Source organism: Brassica rapa, chromosome A06 (genome assembly GCF_000309985.2).
Source record: "Brassica rapa cultivar Chiifu-401-42 chromosome A06, CAAS_Brap_v3.01, whole genome shotgun sequence".
Classification (NCBI taxonomy): domain Eukaryota; kingdom Viridiplantae; phylum Streptophyta; class Magnoliopsida; order Brassicales; family Brassicaceae; genus Brassica; species Brassica rapa.
In genome coordinates, this window is record NC_024800.2 from 8461756 (window position 1) to 8485246 (window position 23491).

General features: G+C 38.9%; 3 protein-coding genes across 4 annotated transcripts; 1 reads left to right on the forward strand and 2 right to left on the reverse strand.

Annotated features, from left to right (window-relative positions):
* Positions 1 to 64: 64 nt before the first annotated feature.
* On the reverse strand, positions 65 to 10164 carry LOC103872807 (probable 3-beta-hydroxysteroid-Delta(8),Delta(7)-isomerase). Its single transcript, XM_009151248.3, has 5 exons — positions 9862 to 10164; positions 1073 to 1140; positions 839 to 979; positions 662 to 770; positions 65 to 546 (listed from the first exon to the last, which is right to left on the reverse strand). The coding sequence occupies exons 1-5, from the start codon at positions 9939 to 9941 to the stop codon at positions 276 to 278; spliced, it is 669 nt and encodes a 222-aa protein (XP_009149496.2). The 5' UTR covers positions 9942 to 10164; the 3' UTR covers positions 65 to 275.
* Positions 10165 to 10226: 62 nt separating this feature from the next.
* Positions 10227 to 11711, forward strand: LOC103872808 (DNA-directed RNA polymerase I subunit RPA12). 2 transcript variants are annotated; one of them, XM_009151249.3, is made up of 6 exons: positions 10227 to 10325; positions 10602 to 10725; positions 10800 to 10840; positions 11161 to 11229; positions 11317 to 11373; positions 11452 to 11711. In XM_009151249.3, the coding sequence occupies exons 2-6, from the start codon at positions 10608 to 10610 to the stop codon at positions 11524 to 11526; spliced, it is 360 nt and encodes a 119-aa protein (XP_009149497.1). In that variant the 5' UTR covers positions 10227 to 10325; positions 10602 to 10607; the 3' UTR covers positions 11527 to 11711. The 2 variants fall into 2 exon arrangements, with proteins under 2 accessions (XP_009149497.1, XP_018514938.1); XM_018659422.2 differs by having other exon boundaries at positions 10262 to 10281.
* Positions 11712 to 11746: 35 nt separating this feature from the next.
* On the reverse strand, positions 11747 to 13222 carry LOC103872809. Its single transcript, XM_009151251.3, has one exon. It carries the CDS (start codon positions 12574 to 12576, stop codon positions 11992 to 11994), a length of 585 nt encoding a protein of 194 aa, XP_009149499.1. The 5' UTR covers positions 12577 to 13222; the 3' UTR covers positions 11747 to 11991.
* Positions 13223 to 23491: the final 10269 nt, after the last annotated feature.

Consider the following 23491-nt stretch of genomic DNA (forward strand, 5'->3'; position numbering starts at 1 on the left):
TCAAGCTTTCAAAAAAGTCGGCTGCATCATTGGCTTTATTGCGAGTAAATTTAAGTTCAAATAGTAAATGAAAATGGATAAACTATCTTTTGTAGGAGGCATGTGTTTATGCCCCTTGCTCAATGTTATAACATCATTAAACATGAAACCAATTACAATTGCAGAACACAAGTTTACAAGGAACCTGACTGAAGAACAGCTTTGTAGAAAACCGAGCAAAGATCAAAACTACAAAAAGAGATGATAAGGACTAAGAACTTTGGAAAGAGTAGCATTCAACGGATTTTCTTCTTCATCTTTGTCTCCACCCCATTGGTAGCAGCTTCACAAATCTTGTTCCAGCAACGGTAAGAAATGAGTAAAGGTATCAAGACCCACCATCCATTAGCTCCAATGTAGTAAGAGTAATAGTAGAAAGAGCTTGTCGCAAAGTTATCTCCTTCCAAGAAAGCAGTAATGAAATAGACAAGACATCCGTAGAGCTGACCAAGAGAAATCGCAAGCTGAAGCACATAGCTGTACGTCTTCCCCTTAGCAATAGCATATCTTTTCATTATCCAAACAAAAAAAAATTCAACTACTTTTAGTTAAGTTTGAAGAAATATTAACAAAAAAAATGAAGATGTTGGGTTGAGAGAAGAGGAGGTAATAAGACTTTTACACAGCAAGAAGAGAAGCAGGGCCTTCTATAACAGCAGTGATCCCTTCAACAGCTATCACTGCGGAGTCTCTGCCTGCGTATCTCGAATCACCTTTGCTGTATTCTTTCCCTGTCAATATAAATAAGTCAACATAAGAGAAAACGTGTAATCAGACAAGAACAAAATGTATAACTTACAGACTTGAGCGAGGTAACAGGAAGTGTTGTCCTTGAAAAACTCAGGGGAGAAAACGAAATAGCCTTCAAGAACCAAGTGAGTGAGACCGGAGAATGCCCACCAGCACATTAGCAATTTCTCAAGCTTCCCTTTCTTTCTCCCTACCACGCAATTCTCTGATTAGTTCACTAGATTACTCTGATCTGCTCAACTTCAATTGAATTTGGCAGGAAGAGAAGGGAATTGGATTTTACCAAAGAGGAACCAGACGAGGGTGACGACGAAGAGGGAAGAAGCGAGGTAGACAGAGAGGATGGACATGTTAGCTCCAAGTTGGAGCCGGTTCAATGTTGAGCAGAGCAAGTGCTACACGGTTGAACCGGTATGTGACATATCGCGTAACAAAGCCGTTACAAGTTAATGACGTGGCAGATAACCATTACGGAGATATTGCTTCAGAGAGAAGCAATCAGAGATCTCGTCTGTTGGAGAGATATCAGGAAGATTAGATATCTTAGGGAATAGGATATAAAAAGGGAACTTGACAGGGTGTCGAGGTTACGCTTTGGAGAATTGTTTTACATGCTCTGAGGTTTGTTCAGTAGCAGACGTTAGGTTAGCAAACGGTGAAGCTGTCATCGTTAGTGCACTGGGTAGATTGAGAATTGGTCCGTTACAAGTCAGGTTAGACGTTGTATCATTCGGATTAGACTAAGTCCTGTTGGATTGTCTAAAAGATTCTTAATAAAACAAGTTTGTGTTTGAAAATCCTTGAGTGTTCTTTACTTTAGTTATCCTAGATCTTTCATTTGGTATCAGAGCAGGTCACCTCTGTGGACTCATTGAGTCTACACACAGGTTGAGGTCCTGCGACAATCATGGAAACTATGAAGGAACTCGTTGCACTACAAAAACCTATCATGTTGGATGAGGGGAACTTTGGGCATTGGAAAGCAAGAATGAGACATATCATTCGAGGGATAGATGAAGACGCATGGACTGCTGTTGAACAAGGGTGGACTGTTCCCACCATGGTGATGGATGACAAGTCCATTGGACCCTTACCCAAGGAAAGGTGGACTGACTCTGATAAGGCTGCATCAAAGTTCAACTCTAAGGCTCTCACAACGATCTTTTCAGCTGTTGATCTTGATCAATTCAAAATCATTCAGGGATGTGAATCAGCCAAGGAAGCGTGGGACACACTCATCAATCACTTTGAGGGAAACACGAGTGTAAGACGCACTAGAATTGACCATCTTGCCTCTAAGTTCGAGAATCTACGTATGGAGGATGATGAGTCAATTGGGAGCTTCATCTCAAAGATCAGTTCCATAGCCAATGAAGCCTCTGTTCTCGGAAAGAAGTATAATGAAAAGAAACTTGTAAAAAAGGTGTTGAGATGTCTCCCTCCTCGATTTGAGGCATACAAAGCTGTCTTGAAGATTGCAATCAACACCGATGAGATGAAATTTGATCAACTGGCAGGGATTCTCAAAGTTCATGACCTTGAACGAACAGAAGGACTTCCCAAAGAGCAAAAAGGAATTGCTTTTACTGCAGACAATAAGGAGATTGATCGTGTCAAACGAATTGAGGACAACATGAGTCTTATGGCTAAGAACTTCAACAAAATGCTTAAACGGGTTGAGAAGGGACAGAACAGGTCTAGCAACCGATTTCAGAGCAGAGACAGTGATCGCTCGAACGCACGAAATGACTCAGGAAGAGGAAACCGTAAAAAGGAACTACAATGTCATGAATGCGAAGGCTATGGTCACTATCGTAATGAATGTCCCTTGACCAAAAGAAAGGAACTGAAATGCATTGAATGCAAGGGGTATGGACACACAAGGAGCGAGTGTCCTAACAACCTCAAAAAGGACAAATCACTCATCTGTTTCAGCGACACAGAGTCTGAGGAGGGCAGTGACAATGAAGAACTACTTATGAACTTTGTAGCTCTGGTTGGCCAAGATGACGCATGTGAGACAATCTCTATGACAGATTCAGAATCTGAGATAGAACCAGAAGGAGATAACCCCGATCTCAAATCTGAGTACCGACTTCTGTTTGATAAATTCACTGAGCTGAGTCTTGAGAATCTTCAACTGATCAAGGATCGAGCAATGCTAAAGGCTCAGGTAAACATTCTTGAACTGGAACAACCGGCAAAAGGTGATGAAATTACTCCTGTGGATGCTGAAAACAGAGAAAAAGAGAGACGAGACTCTCTTGAGAAAACCATCTCAGATCAGGCACATCGTTTAAAAGGCCTGGAGACCAGATATGATCAAGCCAAGCTGTTGCTGAATGAGGAGTTAGAAAAGAGTCGACTGCTGCAGTACGAGCTCAGTGAGAACTACAAGAAAGTGAGGATGCTTAACACTGGATCTGACAAACTTGATCACATTTTGAGTGTCGGACAATCACCAGCCACCTGCCGTGGACTTGGATATCAAGGTTATTGTTCTCAGTCAAAGGATCTGACTCAAGGAGTGACGTTTGTGAAAGGTTCTCAACAGACGAGTTCAAGCACACCTCAGACAGTTGGTTTCGTCAATCCAACAACCACAAAGAGCTTCAATGTATCTTCCACTAAACGAAAGAATGGATGTATGTTTTGCTGCAAAACAGGTCATAAGGCCGCTAACTGTCATTTCATGAGAAATCAACTTCAACGCGCTTGGAGGACCAGCAGATGCTTCATGGAACCTAGCAAAGTGGGACATGTGTGGATCGCTAAGACTGATCTGTATCCAAAATATGGAAACAGAGTCTCACCACTAAGGATCAACGCTGATGAGACGACTGGATCAGGACCTGAACCCACTCCTATCAGTGATCAGAGAGAAGGAAAAGCCATAATGTGCAATCTTGCATTCATTCGAGACTGGGAACCATCTGATGAAGTGGCTGTGTTACAACACAATGATGAAATGTCACTTCCTCAGAACTGTGATCATCTACATGAAGACATGAGTAATAAGATGATAGTGGGAAACGTGGCATACACATCAACTGACAGCGCTAAGCAGACTGATCTCCCATGGTATTTTGATAGTGGCTGCTCTAGGCACATGACAGGAACCCTGGAATGTCTGGAGAATGTAGAAGAAATTCAAGGTGGAAAAGTAACCTTCGGTGATGGAGGTCAAGGGAAGATACTCGGTGTTGGTTTGACAGATAGAGCTGATCTCCCACGTCTCATAAATGTGTTTTATGTCGAAGGTCTGAAAGCCAATCTCATCAGTGTGAGCCAACTCTGTGACGAAGGACTCCAAGTCATCTTTGACAGAAAAGAGTGCCGAGCAGTAAACGACAGAGGGGATCTTGTATTGTGTGGATATCGTTCGGGTAACAACTGCTACATGTGGAAACCATCAAGTCAATGTCTGACTGCGAAAGAATCACAGACAGAACTCTGGCACAAGAAACTTGGTCACATGAACACCAATGGTCTTTCAAGACTCGTGAAGGCTGAGGTAGTCAGAGGAGTCCCAGCTCTCACAGAACAGACAGATAGCATATGTGGTGCATGCTGCAAAGGTAAGCAGATCAAAGTTCAGCACAAACAGGTATCTCAAATTAACTCAAAACGTGTCCTTGAATTAATTCATATAGACCTTATGGGTCCAATCTCACCTGAAAGTGTTGCTGGAAAGCAATACATCTTTGTGTTAGTTGATGATTTTTCCAGGTTCACTTGGGTAAGATTTCTACGACATAAATCAGATGCCCTTGAAAGCTTTCGGATTCTAGCTCTGCAACTCAAACAAGAGAGAGGAGGAGGAATCGTTCAAATTCGCAGTGACCACGGAGGTGAGTTTGAGAACAACCTGTTTGACAAGTTCTGCGAGGATCAAGGCATACAACATCAGTATGCTGCACCACGAACACCTCAGCAAAATGGAATCGTTGAGCGGAAAAACAGAACACTTCAAGAAATGGCCAGAGCAATGCTGGCTGGTAATCAGGTTCCATCTGGATTCTGGGCAGAAGCTGTGAATACAGCGTGCTACATCATCAACCGAGTGTATGTCAAGCCTAAGACCAAGACTACACCATATGAGATCTTCAAAGGAAAGACACCGAACCTCAGCTACTGCCATGTTTTTGGATGTCTCTGTTACATTCTGAACGATAAGGATCATTTGGGGAAGTTCGATGCTAAAAGTGATGTTGGGATGTTTCTTGGTTACTCTACAAATAGCTCAGCTTACCGTGTCTATAATTCTAGAACTAAGCTAATTGATGACAAAGTGAATGTAGTCTTTGATGACAGAGTTGGCTTCTATCAAGAAGGTGTAACTCGAAGAAACGTGTGTGTCACACAAGAAATAACTGGAGATACTGAACTAACTCCTCCTCAGGAAGAGATCTCTGAGATTGATGACCAGATCATACCTTCCGAAGTCAATGTGCACAAGAATCACTCACCTGACGACGTCATTGGAGGAGTGTATGATGAACGCCTAACTCGGAAGAAGCAAATAAACTTTAAAGATATGGTCAAGCTAGCATGCTTTCTCACAGAGCTAGCAAAAGTGGAATGCTTCATCTCTCTATCGGAACCAAAGAACCTACAAGAGGCACTGGAGGATGAATTCTGGACTGCATCAATGCATGAGGAGATGGAACAGTTCACAAGACTACATGTGTGGGACTTAGTTCCAAAACCCGACGGTGCGAACATTATCGGAACCAAGTGGTTACACAAGAACAAAACTGACGAGAACGGCAATGTGGTCAGAAACAAGTCTCGACTAGTGGCACAAGGCTATTCACAGATAGAAGGTGTTGACTTTGATGAGACGTTCGCTCCGGTAGCTCGCTTAGAGTCAATACGTCTACTATTTGGAATTGCGTGTAAACTGAAGATCAAACTATATCAGATGGACGTCAAGAGCGCCTTCCTAAATGGACTTCTCCAAGAAGAAGTCTACGTGAGCCAGCCAAAGGGATTTGAAGATCCACATTTCCCTGATCATGTATACAAACTGAGGAAAGCTCTCTACGGTCTGAAACAGGCCCCTAGAGCCTGGTATGAGAGATTGACTCAGTTCCTCATCGCCTCCGGTTTCAAGAGAGGAGGCGTGGACAAGACATTGTTCATTCAAGAGATAGACTCACACATTCTGGTGATACAAGTGTATGTCGACGACATCATCTTTGGAAGCACTTCAAAGACCCTAGTTGATGAATTTGTATACACAATGACAAGGGAATTTGAAATGAGCATGGTGGGTGAGCTCAGCTACTTCCTTGGGCTTCAAGTCAAACAAATGGATGATGGAATTTTTGTTACTCAAAGCACCTATGCGAAGAACTTGGTGAAGAGATTTGGTCTGCAAACCAGCAAGACTGCCAGAACCCCCATGAGTACAACAACCAAACTATCTAAAGATGAAGAAGGGACTAGAGTGGACGAAAAACTATATCGAGCCATGATTGGCAGCCTTTTGTACCTCACTGCAAGCCGACCAGACATTTGTCTCAGTGTGGGCATCTGTGCTCGATACCAGGCCTCACCCAAAGAATCCCATATGAATGCTGTCAAACGAATCATCAAATATGTGAAAGGTACACTAGAGTTTGGTCTACATTATACATTTGAGACTAATGTGAATCTAGCAGGATATTGCGACGCTGATTGGGCAGGATGTGTCGATGACAGAAGAAGCACGTCTGGAGGGTGCTTCTTCCTTGGGAACAACTTAGTGTCTTGGCACAGCAAAAAACAGAACTGTGTGTCACTATCCACAGCAGAAGCTGAGTACATCGCATTGGGGAGTTGTTGCACTCAACTACTCTGGATGAGACAAATGCTGGTGGACTACGGGTATCTCTCTGACTCTATGCTTGTTCATTGTGATAACATGAGTGCTATTAACCTAACCAAAAACCCAGTGCAGCACTCTCGTACTAAGCATGTCGACCTCCGACACCACTTTGTAAGAGAACTGGTTGAGCAAAAATTGATAGTTATTGAACATGTACCATCTGAGAATCAGCTTGCAGATATTTTCACTAAACCACTGGATTTCAACACTTTCCTGGGGCTCCGAAAAGCCCTGGGAATCGTAGACCTCTGAACAGAGCATCATGGGGTCAGCTGGGAAGGTCTGCATGTACAAAAATAAACACATATCGAGTCCACATCAAGCAAGACCCTGAGCGTACAAATTCAACTAGCTGAAAGACTCACACCAGACCTGAGGAACACGGTGCTGACACATATCCCATGGAGAAAGACACTCTTCTCGGATCAGGATGTCACCGCATTTTCGGTCTGAGCTAAGATCACTGTCTGGAGTGGATCAAGAAACACCTGAAAACAACTAAAAGAAAAAAAAAAAAAATGGTGAAGTGCCCACAAAAGAGAAAATATTAAAGGAAGGGGTAAGCAAGGCCCAGCGTGATAGACACTCGTCCTGGAACAGGGTATAACCATACTCGTGCTTCTGGAGCCGATCACTGTCTTGATTGGGCAGATGTCAGAACAATGGTTCAGTGTGACGAGCACTCGGTCTGGATCAGGGTGTTACCACACTTTCAACTGGCACCGATCACTGTTCTGATTGAACATAAACATGGTCTGACCTCTGGGGAAATAAGAAGTTGACTAATCCTCCCGATGAGCTTGAAGTGAGAGGCAGGTAATGTGTCAGCAATGTAACCTCAGGAACAGTGTGTGTGGCTCAAACGGTTGGAACTGATGTGTGACAGCTACTCAGCTGAGAAACAGCTACTCATTGGTGTATGCTCAGCAGGATACTTAGAAGACTTTGCTGGTGACTTGATGTGTGGTTAGATTTGTGTATGAGTTTGAACTTCCGTGACTGGCCCATCGTGACAGACTCTATGTAAGTAGCCCTGTACGTAAAACCTTGTAATCCGAATCTCAGGTCACTCAGGTTCATGATCTATTGATGGTTGCTCACCTGGTCTCTCACAAATGTGTCATGTAAAGAGAGTGTGTGACACACATAATGGGTAGTGTAACCTATTGAAAAACATGAATCATTAAGCCTAGCTTGCTTTTCACAATTAATGTTGCTTAATGGGCCATTTTATCTTGGGCCAAGTAATGTGTGTTTGCAGGGTGGAAGGGGTTCTTTTTAGGTAAAACGCGACCCCCTCTAGTGTAACACACCAAGTCGGCGATCTCACAGCTCCACAACATGCAACCGTTAAGGCGAAGCTCGCGACTCACTCGCCATACCAACTCAGCTCAACCACCGACACAGGTACCTGAAACTGCAGTCTCCAGCTCTCGGAAGAACCCACGCAAATCATCCCAACGCCGAATCAGATGTACTCCACCTCCGGAGGACTCCGAACCCGAAGTGGAGTCTCTGTCCGAAAAGAACTCATCGGAAGAGGAAGAAGACATGCAGGAAGAGATTCTTCCCAAAGAAACCCGGTATGAAAACAGTCGAACTGCGTTCCAAGGTTTGTATCAAGAGAAACCAGATCTCCTGCGACCATCAAAGAAACCTTTGTCAGCCCGATTCATGACTCAAGAGGCTAGAGAAAGGTATGTCAGTCTCAAACCGAGGAAGTTCATTCACCAGCAGTGTCTCTCTCTCTCAGATAAGAATCTTCAAGATGTTAAAAAGATAGTTGCAGACGCCGGTCTACTCTATACGGTCTGTGACTCTGATTCATTCCAGCCGTCTGTAGTTCGGGAATTTGTTGCCAATCTAGGGGATGCAGAACCTAGAGGAGATGGAGTTGCGGTCTACGTACGAGGATCGTTGGTAGAATTCTCTCCGAGTTTGATCAACACAATGTACTGCATTCCGCACTGTGAGGAAGACCCTAGCTGGATGAAGGAGAAACTTGACAAAGTCTGCACTCTTCTCTCTGGGAACAGAATCAAACGTTGGGAAGACATGAGCTCGAAGTACTTGACAGTTACAAATCAAGTGTTGTACAAACTAGTGTGCTCAAACTGGATTCCAACAATGAGCTACACAGCCATGAATGCTGAACGTCTCCGATTCGTCTACATGCTTCATCTTCGGAAAGGATTCAACTTTGGAAAGTTCATCTACAACCAGATCCTGAGGATGGCTGAGAACACCGAGACTGAAAAGAAAAGAAGGATCATCTTGCCCACCTTAATCCAGCAAGTTATCCTAATTCAGCGCACTATACCTCCAGACAATAGTGATGAAGCAGAGTCAGACTTTCCTAAGCTGGTTGTCAAGGACAAGAAAGCTGGTCTTGGCTCTGGAGCGGATTCGAAGGAACCTAATCTTGAAGAAGACATTGACCATGCAATCTCCTTTCTCAAAGGAATTCGCGGCAGGCTCAGGAGTAAGATGTCTTTGCGGGGTAAATGTGCTTTTGATCACTATCTAATGGTTTTTGTCTTAATGTGCATCTCTGCAGGGGGAGAATATCCACTCCAAGGGGAGAATGAAGACACAGAGAATGAAGACACAGAGAGTGGCTGAGCAGCATGGATGAACCAGCACAACTAAACACAGACTTAGAACCTGTGTCATGATGCTGAGAGTGTCACATTCAGACAAAAAGGGGGAGAATGTTAGCTCCAAGTTGGAGCCGGTTCAATGTTGAGCAGAGCAAGTGCTACACGGTTGAACCGGTATGTGACATATCGCGTAACAAAGCCGTTACAAGTTAATGACGTGGCAGATAACCATTACAGAGATATTGCTTCAGAGAGAAGCAATCAGAGATCTCGTCTGTTGGAGAGATATCAGGAAGATTAGATATCTTAGGGAATAGGATATAAAAAGGGAACTTGACAGGGTGTCGAGGTTACGCTTTGGAGAATTGTTTTACATGCTCTGAGGTTTGTTCAGTAGCAGACGTTAGGTTAGCAAACGGTGAAGCTGTCATCGTTAGTGCACTGGGTAGATTGAGAATTGGTCCGTTACAAGTCAGGTTAGACGTTGTATCATTCGGATTAGACTAAGTCCTGTTGGATTGTCTAAAAGATTCTTAATAAAACAAGTTTGTGTTTGAAAATCCTTGAGTGTTCTTTACTTTAGTTATCCTAGATCTTTCAACATGGACATGGAGATTGGTACGTATCCCGGCAGTTTCAGATCTTTCGGAACGTATGGATGCGCCTGCCGCTTCCTCCATTGCTGTCACTTTGATTGGCTGTTTGAATCTGTATCACTTTCAGCATTGCCTGCCCAATTTATATTTTGGATAATTCAGAGAACTAGTGTTTGTAATTTTTCTTTTTTTTTGTGTGCGCGCGCGCAACAACAGAGGAGTAAATCATAAGCTGAAATATAGAGAAGTAAAAGGAGCTGAAGATCCATTTGGAGCTTCGTTTGGGCTTTTAGCCCATTAAATTTGTGCGGAGCTTATTTTGGGCTTTTGGCCCATTAAATTTGTCCGGCAAATAATTGTTGTGCATTCCAATTCCTAATTTTATTTTCTTCCCCGTCTCTTCTCTTCTCCGCCGCCGAGAACCGTAAGCTTATTCTCTGCTCTCAAACTTTGTCTTCTTACAGTAAGGTTTGGCCACATGTCCTTTTTTTTTCTGATACTTGTTTGGTTTTATTCTTAGCTATATAACACTAATTTGTGCTGCTCAGTTTATTCTATTAAAGTTGTTTCTTTTTAGGGGTTGATTGTGTTTCTGTAGAGTCTTGTAGGTTTATTAGTCTCTGCTTCGTGTTTAAAATAGTATCGTAGTCCTTCCTTCTCCTGGAGAATCCATTGTTTTGTTCCCATTAACTTTGGCTTCAGTAACGCGCATTTAAACCTGAAAGGCTGAGTTATGTTTTTCAGGCTGTAATGCAGAAATCACGAGAAAGCGGTTTCTTGTTCTGTAATATGTGTTCGACGATGCTTGTTTTGAAATCAAGCAAGTATGCGGAATGTCCACTATGCAAAACAACTCGACTTGCTCAAGGTAATTTACATGAAACTCGTTTTGGATTGTGCAGTCGAATCACACAGCTTTAAAGCGTCATTGTTTTTTTTCAGAAATCATTGGGAAGGATATATCTTACGTAGTTTCTGATGAGGTATGGTTTTTAACTTTATTCTGCTGCTACGTGGATTCTTGTCTTTGCTGCGTCTTATAATCTTGTATGTGTTATTCACAAGGAGTGTGTGTGTAAATCAAATCGCATTTGGTTTCTGTTTTACTGAGTAGCAAAGAGTTCGCTCTTTATTTATTTCCGTCTATTGTTATTATTTGCTAGACAGTGAAGACAGACAAAACTGGGCATTGCTTTTGTTATTCTTGAAAGAACATTGCATCATGAACAGTCTAACCCCGTTTCTTGAGTGTCTTTCTTCTCCTTTGGAAGTAATAGAGTTGTATACCTTTGGCTTTTCGTAGGATATCAGAAGAGAACTTGGAATATCTCTCTTTGGTGAAAAAACGCAGGAAGACACTGAGCTACCAAAGGTTTATAAATAAGAATACAGTACCAAAAAAAACAGATTACGGTTCTTTTTCTTCTCAATCTCTGACTTTTGATGATTCTGTTTGCAGATCAAAAAGGCCTGCGAGAAATGCCAGCACCCTGAGCTTGTATACACGACCAGACAGGTGAGTCTAAGCTTTTCAAGTTCTTGTCTTCTCTTTCAAGTCGAAGAATGTATTCATCTTTTTTTTTTCTTTTGGCAGACAAGATCAGCAGACGAAGGACAAACAACGTATTATACTTGCCCCAATTGTGGACATAGATTCACTGAAGGTTGAGATTATTACAATCTCCAGCATGATATTCGATTCACATATAATGCCAGTTTTGTGTTCTTACAATTATGTTACGAACTCAATGTTCTATGTCATGATTAAAACCTTATGTACTATTGATTCTTACATTTATGGTACGGGCTCATTAGTCAATTTCATGAATCAAAAACCTTATGCGTTGTTCTTTATACGTTTATTGAACTTAGATCTATGTCACTATCTGGAACTTTGATTTATTAGAGGATTGGGAATAATCTTACACAAAGGAAACAGTATAAAAGAAAATATATTCCGGTAAGGCTACACTTTGTGCCCAACAAAGCCTTTTAAAAAGTTACGGCTTAGCAAATCACACAAAAGGAGAGAGCTCTATCACTTGAAAAATAAGATAGACACAAGCCCATAAAAGCCCATGGGCTTATTTTATTTAGTAAAATCAATATCGTTACGTAGCAGTAGCACCACCTTTCACCGGAGCTGTAAAACTCGCCGGATGTTATCGGTGGCTAACTCAGTTTTGCCTGCAGCTTCTGCGTTGCAACGAAGCTTCGGTTTGATCGAAAACTTAGGCATGGGCAAACTACTAGGCGGAGGAGAGAGTAGCAAGATTGCTGGACCAGGATAACCATCAAATCCTTTAGGGTAATCACACGGATTGTTAGACCAGACGGGAACCGAACCGGTTCGAGTCAACCTAGGTACAGATTGAACGTAGTCTACTTTCTTCTGCTGTGTTTCAGACGTTGCTCTTGTCTGACCGCAATAAAGAGTAGAGCTGTTCACACGTGGGTGAGAACTCTTGACGCGTTGCAGAGGAAGAGTTGAGCTGTTGACACGTGGAAGAGGGAGAAGAGGAGGCTGCGAGTAGTTAGCAGGCGGCGTAGGATACGCCGGCGAAGATCCCCAAGAAGACGCCGGATTATTAGGGAGTGCCAAGCTTCCTCCGGATCTCGAAAGAGAACCACGAGAACTCCTTCTTCTAGGGTTCTTGAATGGTCTCATACCAGAAACCTGCTTACCAGATGACGAACGTTGCACTGATATTGTTTCCATTATTTCAAATATTTTGAAAAAAATTCTTTAATAATAATATAGTTTCAAGAAAAGAGAGTAGTTTATGAAGATATTGAACAATAACAACAAGGGGAAATTAAAACAGATTATATTCGTTTTAATGGCGACGATCTACCAAATAATACGATCGAAAGCTCTATAAGTTGATAATTTTCCAATTGTTTAGAAAAGAAAGAAAAACGAAGAGTTTTTAAAACATGTTAGTATTCAAGCTTCCACAACAAGATCCGAAGGATCGTTCGTTAAGATATAAACTCTCTCTCTAAAGAACCCTAACCTCGAGAGGACAGATGTTGCTTGTCACTGGCCCATCTGTTTTCTTTTTATAGTTGAAACCACCAATAATAATGCGTATTTTTTTAATCTATTGTTTTTTAGTTTTTATTTGTTTTACACTGAAATGTCGCAGCATATAACTTCAAGTTTACATTCCAATTGCGCAATGCAGTACAAGTCCCGAGAACCCCTCTAGGACGGTCACCGCCGATTGTAGCTAAGCCGTTGGATCATGAAATATGTATTACAGTAGCCGTTTAGAGAATCTGAACCGTCTAACACGGGATATGTTTTTAGGTAGATCTTGACCATACACGTCGATATCATCGGTGGCTTTCTTCCTTGATGACTTCACGTGGAGGGAAAGTATGGGTCCCAGTCATCGATCACCGTCGATCTTGACTACGTGGCTTTGCACTAGCCATTCATCGTTGTGTTGAGGCTTTCCCTGAATAGGATTGGTCGGTTTTCATGCATCGTTTGCATGTGCCTCCCATAAAAAGAATACCAAGGAAGAAGATAGAAAATATTACATCCAGGGTCAGTTTTCATCTTTCTAATATCATAATAAATCACTTTCTACTACACAGACACTTTTCTCTAACCTTTAGCTGATTCTTAACTGATCTAGTTTATTCTTAGATAAATTGATGTCTAACCAAACTAGACAATTGGCGGGATTCAATCTCAGCCACACATCTCTCCTTTCTATCGATGGCCAAGATTCACTTTGCCACATCTTGACAAGACTCTTATATGTCTAATTTTTTAACCATTAAATCTATATTTGTACTTTTAACACGAATGGTCAATATTATTCCTAAATAACTAAGACAATTTCCAGATCTATCTCTTTCATCGTTGTTTTCATTTTTATTTCAGAAGAATCCAAAAACTGGTATCTAGTGATCTACAATATACCACTACGATCAATATTTATCTCTTACAAAATTATTGGCTTGTATCTTTTTTTACTTGAAAAAAACCTAAACGATGAAGAAGTTGTGGACGATAGTGACGTAGACGTCGGCGACGACGATGGCGATAAAGACAGTGCGTTGAAGACGACGGAGAAGTAGATGAACAGCGATGTAGATGACGAGATAGATGGCGAGAAAACCCAAACACTTCGCATCTCTACTTCTCTGCTGCGATGCATTCTTTATTTCTTGTTCAACGAGTGACGGGAGATCTCTCTAGTGGCTCTGTACCATCCAAAAATAGGTATGTTCCATCTGCTCCAGAGGACAAAAACGATCTTGAGAACATAGCAAAAGATGAGTTGCGGCACGAGATAGCAAAATTGAATATGTGTGTTTATAGATTGGATCTTCGAAGTCTATTGTCTTTTTGGCGTTGGTAATTCACAATTATCCCCTGGATGTATCCCATCTAACTCAACCTATTAGACAAGGTCATTATAAATGTCTAACATGTTTTCAATTATGACATAGTAAATCTTCTCGAGCTTCCACAACCAACATGAACTAAATTTTCAGGATTCTACCTAATGATTGCAACAATAGTTTCTTAATGATTGACGTTATTCATTCAGTTAAATTGTTGTTATTCATTAAGTTTTTATTTGATTGATTTCATCAAAATTTTGATGCATCCTTATGTAAGTACAAAAAACATATTCTAAAGAGATATAATTTGTGTATATGAACATGGAATAACATGTGTTATATTCTGTGTACACTTCCCTTGTTGACAAGCATGTTCATACATGTGTACACTTAATCCTTGTACAACTACATTAAACCCTCCTTTGTCTCCCAACCACCTGCGACCACACCCTTGTTAACAGTGACGAAGAAGTACACATATTCTATTGATTCACTTTTGATGTACACATGTACATATTCCACGGTGTACACAAATATGTGATACACAAACAACTATAAATAACATACCAAAACATCAAAAAAAATCAGTGTTATGCACATTACATTACAACAAAATAACCATACACACCTAAGTTTTTTACTTCAACTCAACTGGTCTCCTACATATCAAGGAAACACTCACTCTTTGCAAATATCCTTATTTAGTGTACATGTGTACATCTCTTTATTTATTGTACACATCTATGCCATTACACTTTATCGTACACACGCACGACAAATCTCCAAAAACCAGTGCCTACGTACACCACCATGTATCCACATGGAATATCCAAAGACACATTATAGCTAATTGAAAATTGATTTTGATCTTGGTTCTTTGGATCTAAACCTCAAGCAGGTGTTAAAGAAGAAGACTAGGATGACAATAGTGATGTTGTTGATGATGGTGATGATAAGAAAAACAATCTGGTATGATAGATATCTTATCAACGCTGCAAGTATTTTTTTTTGTCATCTGCAACTTCATGACTCGTATAATGTAAACTAAATTGCTTATAGTTGTCTTCCTCAATTAGTTGTTTTTCATTATAGTTGAAGTTTTTGCAATAAAAATGTATCAAAGTTATTCAATTTCAGTTTCCTTTTCTTTTTAGGTGCGCTTGATTGGGAAGAAAGATCTGGGGTGGGGAAGTCTTTGGCCCTATGGGTTTGTACTTCCTTAATAATAACATTAAAACAATGTTTGCATGTACACGAACAATATATAATGTGTACATGTGTACACTAGAGATATATCGTATACAAAACAAATTGTGTACACATGTACACGAATGAAACATAGCCAATGTAAGAAATACAATATCAACATCTATGTTATCAACAAGATAACAAGATAACCATCTATAACCAAGTTTCTTTCTTTATAACCAACAAAGCTTCTACTGCTTGTAATCATATTAAAATAAGCAATTCTCTAATCATATCCGAAAAAATCCAAATTAATATAAGTAGATTAAACTATACTTTGCTTGGGTAGCGGTTCGCCGCCTTTCCGGAAATTGCTCATTAACCTCTTCCACAACTGTTGGCTCTGCAAAACATACAAAGAGACAAGCCAATAAAAATCTCACCGGCAGTTGCTTCTCGTTTTATCCTTCACCGGTTCTCTACAATTGAAACACAAAATCATCATCCTGCCACTCAAACAACAAAACCCTCGTTAACAAAGAAAACAGTTACCTTCCACTATGTTCTTCACATGCCAATTCTTACGAGTCGACATCTCGCTCTCAAGTTCTCCGGTGTGGATATTGGTATCGTCTCCATGATTATTTATAGGTAATGTTGTAAAAAAAATTAGAGATATTTAAGAATTAATGTAAAAACAAATAAGAAGATAAAGTGAGATAAAAATTGTGTAGTCGGATCTATAAGTGGTGGGCCACCACTTTCAAATTTCAAAATTCAAAAGAAACCAGAAAAAGCAAAAGAAACTAGACAACATGAACGGTTACACTTTTGTGAGGGCAAATTATGTCATTTCACACAAGAAACTGCCCATGTAGCATAAACTGTCCTAGGATGTAATAAAAAGTCATAAACTGCCCCATTATGTAAATTACTCAAGAAGATATTGAATAGTTGTTTTCTGTGGTGGACATTATAATATAGGCATCGAGGATATCACTACGATATTGTCTATTGCGTAAAGATCAACTTTAAAAATAATTAACGTAATATAAAATGCGAATGATAGGGTATACTGCTACCATTTGAACGATTAAGCCTAGCTAGAAATCGAATAAACTATTTAGTAACACTACGTACAGCAATTAAAACATTTGTCATTTTCCTAATGTACCATCTTAGCGACTGAACCAATCGGCACTGCAGAATCTTTAACGGGTAGAGTTTTTTTTCTGTATAAAATAGACAATTCACAGCTGACGGATAACATTACAAAACTAAATAGTATTATAGTTAGCATTTAAACAACTATAATTTGTTTATTAGCTGAAAATGCGTCATTTATATCCCGCTGCAGTACTAGTTAATTATGATTTGAATACGTTTATAAAGTATAATTGAAACCAAATAAAAATGATGTTACACGATCTTCAAAGAGTCATATGAATTTTTGTCCATACTTCTTGTGAATATCAGAAAGAATCAATATACTTTTGCATATTCATATAAAACCTTATGCTTTTAACTCAGACACTCAAATCTCGAAATACCAAAACAACATCATTCTGTACAGCTGATTTATAACTGCAAATGGAAGCGTGGAAATCCGTATCATATCGATGTTCTTTGGAACACCTACAACCAATGTATGTTGTAAATCACATGCTGTATGTAGCAGCTATATATACATAGATATACGGAGTGTGGATGCTTGATTGTCATTATTCTATAGATACTTTGGATGATGACAGCTTTTCTTTTTTTTACTAGTTTTGGGATGATCATGGTTAGGTGTGGTTACTCTTTTCTTTTCATCCTTTCGTCTCACATTTAATATTTAATACAATACACCTTGTTTGGTAGAACTTTGGTTCTATTTGTTGACTTCCATTTTTCAACCAAAAAAATCAAAATCTAACACAAATTGCATGCACCATAAGTCCAACCTATACCGTTTTGATATATATAATTTATATACAAGATACATATTACATATATTAGATCAAGACCCCGACCCACCATAATTAATAAACTAGTCTCATGTTATCAAATAGCCCCTTTTGAAGTGAGCTTAAACCCCAAGTTCGAATAAATTTGTTCATCTACCCCATTCTTCACAATTTTTTTTTAAAAAAATTTCCCCCACATTTACTGATTTACATAGCTGCTAGTTAGGGTTTAATTATGTGGAGTTACCACGAGGGCGCATTGCTACTTTTGGAGTCCCTTACGTGGTCCACTAGGATTATTATTTACTTTTTGCACCGACCATATCTAAGGCCACGTACTTCACTTTGTATGCTCCAATCCCCTATAGTTTTGTTTTAGAACTACTTGTCTTTTTTTTGGTGCATAAAAAAGATTTACTCGCATTAAAAATAATTTAATATAATGTAATACCAATTCTACTACATTTATATGGTATATTATGAACTGGAGAAATTTCAGTTTGATTAATCACCCCATCAAAAAGTTTAAGTTTTAAAAGTATTTAGTCCTTTTTTTTATAAATTCTATCGGCTGATCCAATCGGTTTCAGGATCGAAACATACTTAGTGATACAGAGTTGACTAGCTACCACACTACCTGATCAGAGTTTGGAATACTTTTTGACTAATATCATGGGATGAACCAATCATATGTTACGATCTACCATATAAACCACTTAGGCCGAAGTCCAAGCCCATATTAGCCAAATGATGATAAATTAGTTTTCAGAAAGAAATGAACCCATGACTGAAGTGAATACACACCAAACTCTAAGAAATTGCCACCAGACTACCACCAATTGATTAGTATTTAGTCTTTTACCTCTCTCACTGAAGAGAAGATCAAGGAAGATATGTATATATAGGGTGTATTTGTTTGAATATCAAGTTCATTCATTATATTTGATATACCTGTGAATAATAAAAGTATCGTTCTGTAATCTAACTTATATGAATGCAACCTATAATTAACAGGCCCGGCTCAAATATGTGATGGACCCTGTGCATGATGGAACAAATTATGTATTGTCATAATATTTTGAGGGCCTTTTTTTCCACAAAAATGGACCCTAAATATAAAGAAATTTTCTGTCAAAAAATATGGACCCTGTGCTTTTGCTCCTCTAGCACATGCCAAGAGCCGCCCCTGATAATTAAGATCGTCCCTTATCTCCCTCTAGGATGTTTACAATAATATATATGGTGTATCGATGTGAGAATTTTGTCAGCAGCGATGCACGTAACAATTTCCTTTTAAATTTCGGACATTTTGATCAAATTTCTATGGACATAAGTAAGTTACGTAACGTATTAACTTTAGTTTAAGTTGCTAACGTACTTATAACAAGAAAAAAAAAGTTGAAGAGATATTGGGCATCTAGTTGTCCATTTTCACATATTGAAGAGATATTTAGGACTAAATCACACATGCTATATCGTACATCTCAGTATTGTTCGTTACATCAAATACCAAAAAAAAAAAACATTTTCTATGATCCATTTAAGTTGAGATGATAATTGTTTAATGGGAAGGCTAGGCTTTCCCATTGATGGCAGGCCTGATTGATAGACGGAGTACTCTTGTCTTCGAGGCATATATATGTTAAGGATTACACATAGATATATATGTCCTAGGATTTACGAAAGAACATGTTTCCGGCTTTGAAATCCAAGCTTTGATTTGCTCAGCAAATTTTGCTGTTTGTTCATATTACTTGATTTTGGGAAATAATTGCCTTACGCACTTACGCATACATAATGGGCCTCATCGAAATTATTGGGTCAACTGGTTTTGGTCTTTAACAAGCGTACACTAAACATTCTGATTTATCCTGTAGGTTTAGATCATTAACAAGCGTACACTAAACAAGATTAGAACGATCACGTTTAGGTTTTGCAGATTCTTTTTCATTTATGATTTACATACTTCTTCTGGAATGAATAAAATGATTATTTTCGTATTAAAATTATATTTTTGATAAAAATTGAGTTAGAGTTAGTTGTAAAGAAAAGTGGGATGGTTAGTGTTTGGTACAGTTACAAAAAAGGGTTAGTGTTTGGTAAATATATAGTTGGTATAAAGGGGCAGGCAGATGTAGTAAGCTTAGCTTCTCTGAATATAATGATTTGGTTGGCTAATATCTTCTCCGCTTTCTCTTAGTATTTAATTTTTTTTCTTTGTTTAGTTCCGCAATTCCTTCCTCCAATCTCCCTAACTCGTTTTTTTCTTATAGATTTTTTTAAAATGTAATCTCTATGTTTTGATTATAACTTTACCATATGTTTTTAGCACTTGTAAATGTAATATATATTCACACACGCATACAATCAGTTCAAATATTGTAATTGAAAAAGTGAGTGGTTAAACGGGGAAATATTCTGAAATGTCATTGGATAATCTGTATTTATATTCAAAATTAATTTTGATTAAAATATAATTATACTCGAATATTCATAGTGTTTTTATCCGAATGTTCATAGTTAAAAGCCAATAGACATCATTATCTAAACTATAATCCTTATTGCTGAAATACAACTTCTTTTTTGCTTAGCAAATAGGAGTATAGACTTTTTTCACACAAGATGCTATTTTTTCTTTATAGAAAAAAACTAACACATGATGCGCAATTGGATACTAATTATGATGCATGAAATGTAACAGCGAAGTTAGACCATGATTATCGGGGATCCTTAGTTGGGTTTTTAAGGATAATAAGTGATTTAATTAAATAAAAAGAAAAGTAAATACAGATTACCGATCCTTGACTAAGGTGTTTTGTAACCGATTATTAGAAGGGTTTTCCACCCACCTGTCAGCACATGAGGCAAAGTAGAATGTTTTTGTATTTTCTTTTCTCACATTATTTTTTTTTTGTGACGATTGTCTTCTGCTAATCGTCTTCTCGGCTTCTCCGTTTCTGACGATCGACGACTCTGTACATGATGTCTTTCTTCGAACCGGACGGAACCGTAGTCCCCGTAACTGTCGTCAGGTTCCGCGAAGGCAACATCAGGGACCACGATTGGGAAAGGGTTTCAGGGAGGGATCAAGAGGCATAATTTCAAGAGAGGGCAGATGACTCATGGGTCAAAGAGTCATAGTGGATGCCTTGCGCATAACAAGGCTGTTCATTTGACAACAAGGGAAGTGCATTGCTTAAGCTCCATTCTAGTGTCTCCTCCTCTCGTGTCTCTTGACTTGCCTGAAAGTTGGGCTCTTGACACTGATACGCCATCCTCTGTTCTCTTTGGTAACTCTCTCCCTTCTTGTTTGTTCCATCTTGTAGTTATTGCTATAGCCATGGATTGGATACTGTTTCCACTGATTAGAAAGCCGTAGTTGATTATAAGGGATGGAGCTTGTACTTCTCAATCTTAAATCCATCATGTAAAGATTCTCTCTTTCTTTCTCTATGTTGATTCTGAATCTCCTGTGTTTGGTGCTTTTGCTGAGTGTTTACAAATTTTTTAGTTTTTTTTTTCTATTGAATGATCTTTGGTTTGTTCATTGTCCTCTAGTTTGGTGCTTTTGCTGGTGAAGACAACGAAGAGTCAGACAAATTGAGAAAAGCCAGTTATGGATCCTATGCTCTCTGATATGCAGTGGCTGTGAAATTGTAACGTTGCTTTCTGTAGCTAAATTTATGTATGCTTTGTCTTGTTAAAAGGTAACTGCTACAAAGAGGCCAAAGAATAGTGCTTTAGAAGTTGATTTAGATTTGAACACAATGCCAGGCCTCCTCCTATAATCACAGAAGAGGTCACAGCCTCACTTGAGGATATGATCAAGAGCCGAATCATTGAGGTAACTACTCAATTTGTAACAAAAGTCTCTTTTTTTTTTGAGTAAGATGGAGCAAGTGTCAATGTCTTTTGCTTTGAGATATTGATGTTACCCGATCTGTAGTTTTTGCCATGATTCTCAAAGCCATTTTCTTTGGAGAAGAAAGTAAAGTTGATGTAAGATGTTGCATAGTTTTTTTAAGAAACCTTAATTTAGAAACTAGCATTGGAGCATTCTTTTTCTTGGTGTTTCTTAACTAAGTTTTTAACTACATTTAATATTTAAAAAGTTATTAAGAAACTCTTATGGGTTCCAGGGTTAATGATGCTCTATCGCTACTGTCTGGTGTGATATGATTAGATATTTAAATGACGGGACATTCAGTGACCGGACATTTAGTAACTTTATAGAGTTGGGCACGTCCCTTTTGATAGTTAGGAATCGTGCCGTGACACTAATTGACACGTTCTTGATCAGATTTGCCAAAATCTAATGATTATGGTTTATGGATTTTATCATTCTTTTTTGAACATTTTCGTTGGATTTTATCATTCTTGCCTCTCTATCTCTTACTATACTATAAACTCTATCGTATGATTGTATGGTTTTTAATTTGGCTATACAATAAACTCTCTCGTAGATAATTTGATAATTCAAAGTTCGAAATAAAAGATACACACAAAAGACCTGCACTGCATAGAGCAAAGTAAACGAAAATTTAAAAGATGCTGAAAATTCTATAAATACAGCGTGTAGTAAATACGTTCTGAAACAAACAAACAGATTAACAATACAAACATTCGTGACATTTTTATTTTCCATGTTTTGATATTCACATTCAAAATTAGTGTAGATAGATCCACATTCAAAATTCAAACCCGTGATAATTAAAAAAAAAGACAATAATAATAAAAATCAAATATATAGCTTATGATGATGAGTGAGCTAATATGATTTTGTGTTCCTTGTATTGCTCTCAGTGGATTCCTGAGCTCAGGCATTATGCTCCTGGTGTTCCTATTGTCCTCGTTGGCACAAAGCTCGGTGATCAAACTCTTTCCTTCTATAAAATTACCTTAGCTATTGTTTTAACTATGCGTTCTTTGGTTTTTAAGTTATACTTGCATGATTTTGAATGGTCATGGGAGATTATTGTATTTTTTGGTATTTACAGACCTTTCGGGATGACAAGCAATTCTTCATAGATCATGCTGGTGCAGTGTCAATTACTACACGCCAGGTATTGTCTTTAGAACGCATAGTTTCTCCATGAATGCCATGTTCTTGATGAAAACAAAAGGGTCTAATGTTATTAAGAATTGGGCAAGGAGAGGAACTGATTGGATCTGCGGTCTACATTGAATGTAGTTCAAAGACACAGCAGGTAGACATTATAAAACTGCCTGTCCTGGTTATGAGACTGACGTTTTTTGAGATTATGCAGAATGTGAAGGCAGTGTTTGATGCAGCCATAAAAGTTGTGCTTCAGCCTCCAAAAAAGAAGAAGAAAAATAACAAGAACCGATGCATGTTCTTGTGATAAAGAAAATCTATAAAAGACTAGGAGGTAAACAAAAGGACGAAGAAGATGATCTCGACAATATGATTCGTTACCACTTTAATATGACAATTCAGGCGTGAAGGGAGACATTCCGAGTAGCTTTTTGTATAGTTGCTAAAACAAGCTGTGTTGTTGTGTCTTTCACTCTTTGCTGGTGAATCGTTTTGAGTTCACAGTGTGTCTCTTCTACTTTATTCTTGATGTGGATCACTTTGTTGTATTGACATATTGATCTAATTTAATTTGCAAATTTTGCTTCTGTTTTTAAGCTGTTTGTCTTCTGCTATTAATGTATATGGTCGGTTTAGTCCGGTTTAGAGTAGATTAGATTCAATTCTATTATGTGTGGTTTACTATGGTTAAACGCAAGTGTATATAAACTCCATGTAAGCTACATTTGACGGTTAATGAGAATAGAATTCATTTTCCACAAACAGATTCTGTTTCTCTAATATGGTATCAGAGCGATCTTTCGCTTCGCTTGTTGATTCTTCGTGATTTCTCGATTCTCTGAGTGTTTTCCAGCTCCGATTCACCTCAAAATCGATTCTCTACCGGTTGATTCCCCTCCGTTGAGCTCGATCGGGTCGACAATGGTGAAGCGTGGCGCAAAACAGAGGAATCGGAACTTCAACGATGAAGATCAAGGTTCTGAGGTTCGTACGAGGTCAATCACACCAAATCGCGACGAACCTGATGAAGTTTCCGCAAAACATCAGCAATTTCGCAGCTCGGTGATTCGCGACGG

What these genes read in the sequence shown, in the direction of transcription:
- LOC103872808 (XM_009151249.3), top strand. Translation starts at nt 10,608, where the DNA reads ATGCAGAAATCACGAGAAAGCGGTTTCTTGTTCTGTAATATGTGTTCG. An exon ending in CTTACGTAGTTTCTGATGAG is followed by an intron (nt 10,841 to 11,160) that starts GTATGGTTTTTA and finishes GGCTTTTCGTAG; the next exon opens with GATATCAGAAGAGAACTTGG. An exon ending in AAGACACTGAGCTACCAAAG is followed by an intron (nt 11,230 to 11,316) that starts GTTTATAAATAA and finishes TTCTGTTTGCAG; the next exon opens with ATCAAAAAGGCCTGCGAGAA.
- LOC103872809 (XM_009151251.3), bottom strand. Translation starts at nt 12,576, where the DNA reads ATGGAAACAATATCAGTGCAACGTTCGTCATCTGGTAAGCAGGTTTCT.
- LOC103872807 (XM_009151248.3), bottom strand. Translation starts at nt 9,941, where the DNA reads ATGGAGGAAGCGGCAGGCGCATCCATACGTTCCGAAAGATCTGAAACT. An exon ending in CCTCGTCTGGTTCCTCTTTG is followed by an intron (nt 980 to 1,072) that starts GTAAAATCCAAT and finishes ATTGCGTGGTAG; the next exon opens with GGAGAAAGAAAGGGAAGCTT. An exon ending in CCTGCTTCTCTTCTTGCTGT is followed by an intron (nt 547 to 661) that starts GTAAAAGTCTTA and finishes GATAATGAAAAG; the next exon opens with ATATGCTATTGCTAAGGGGA.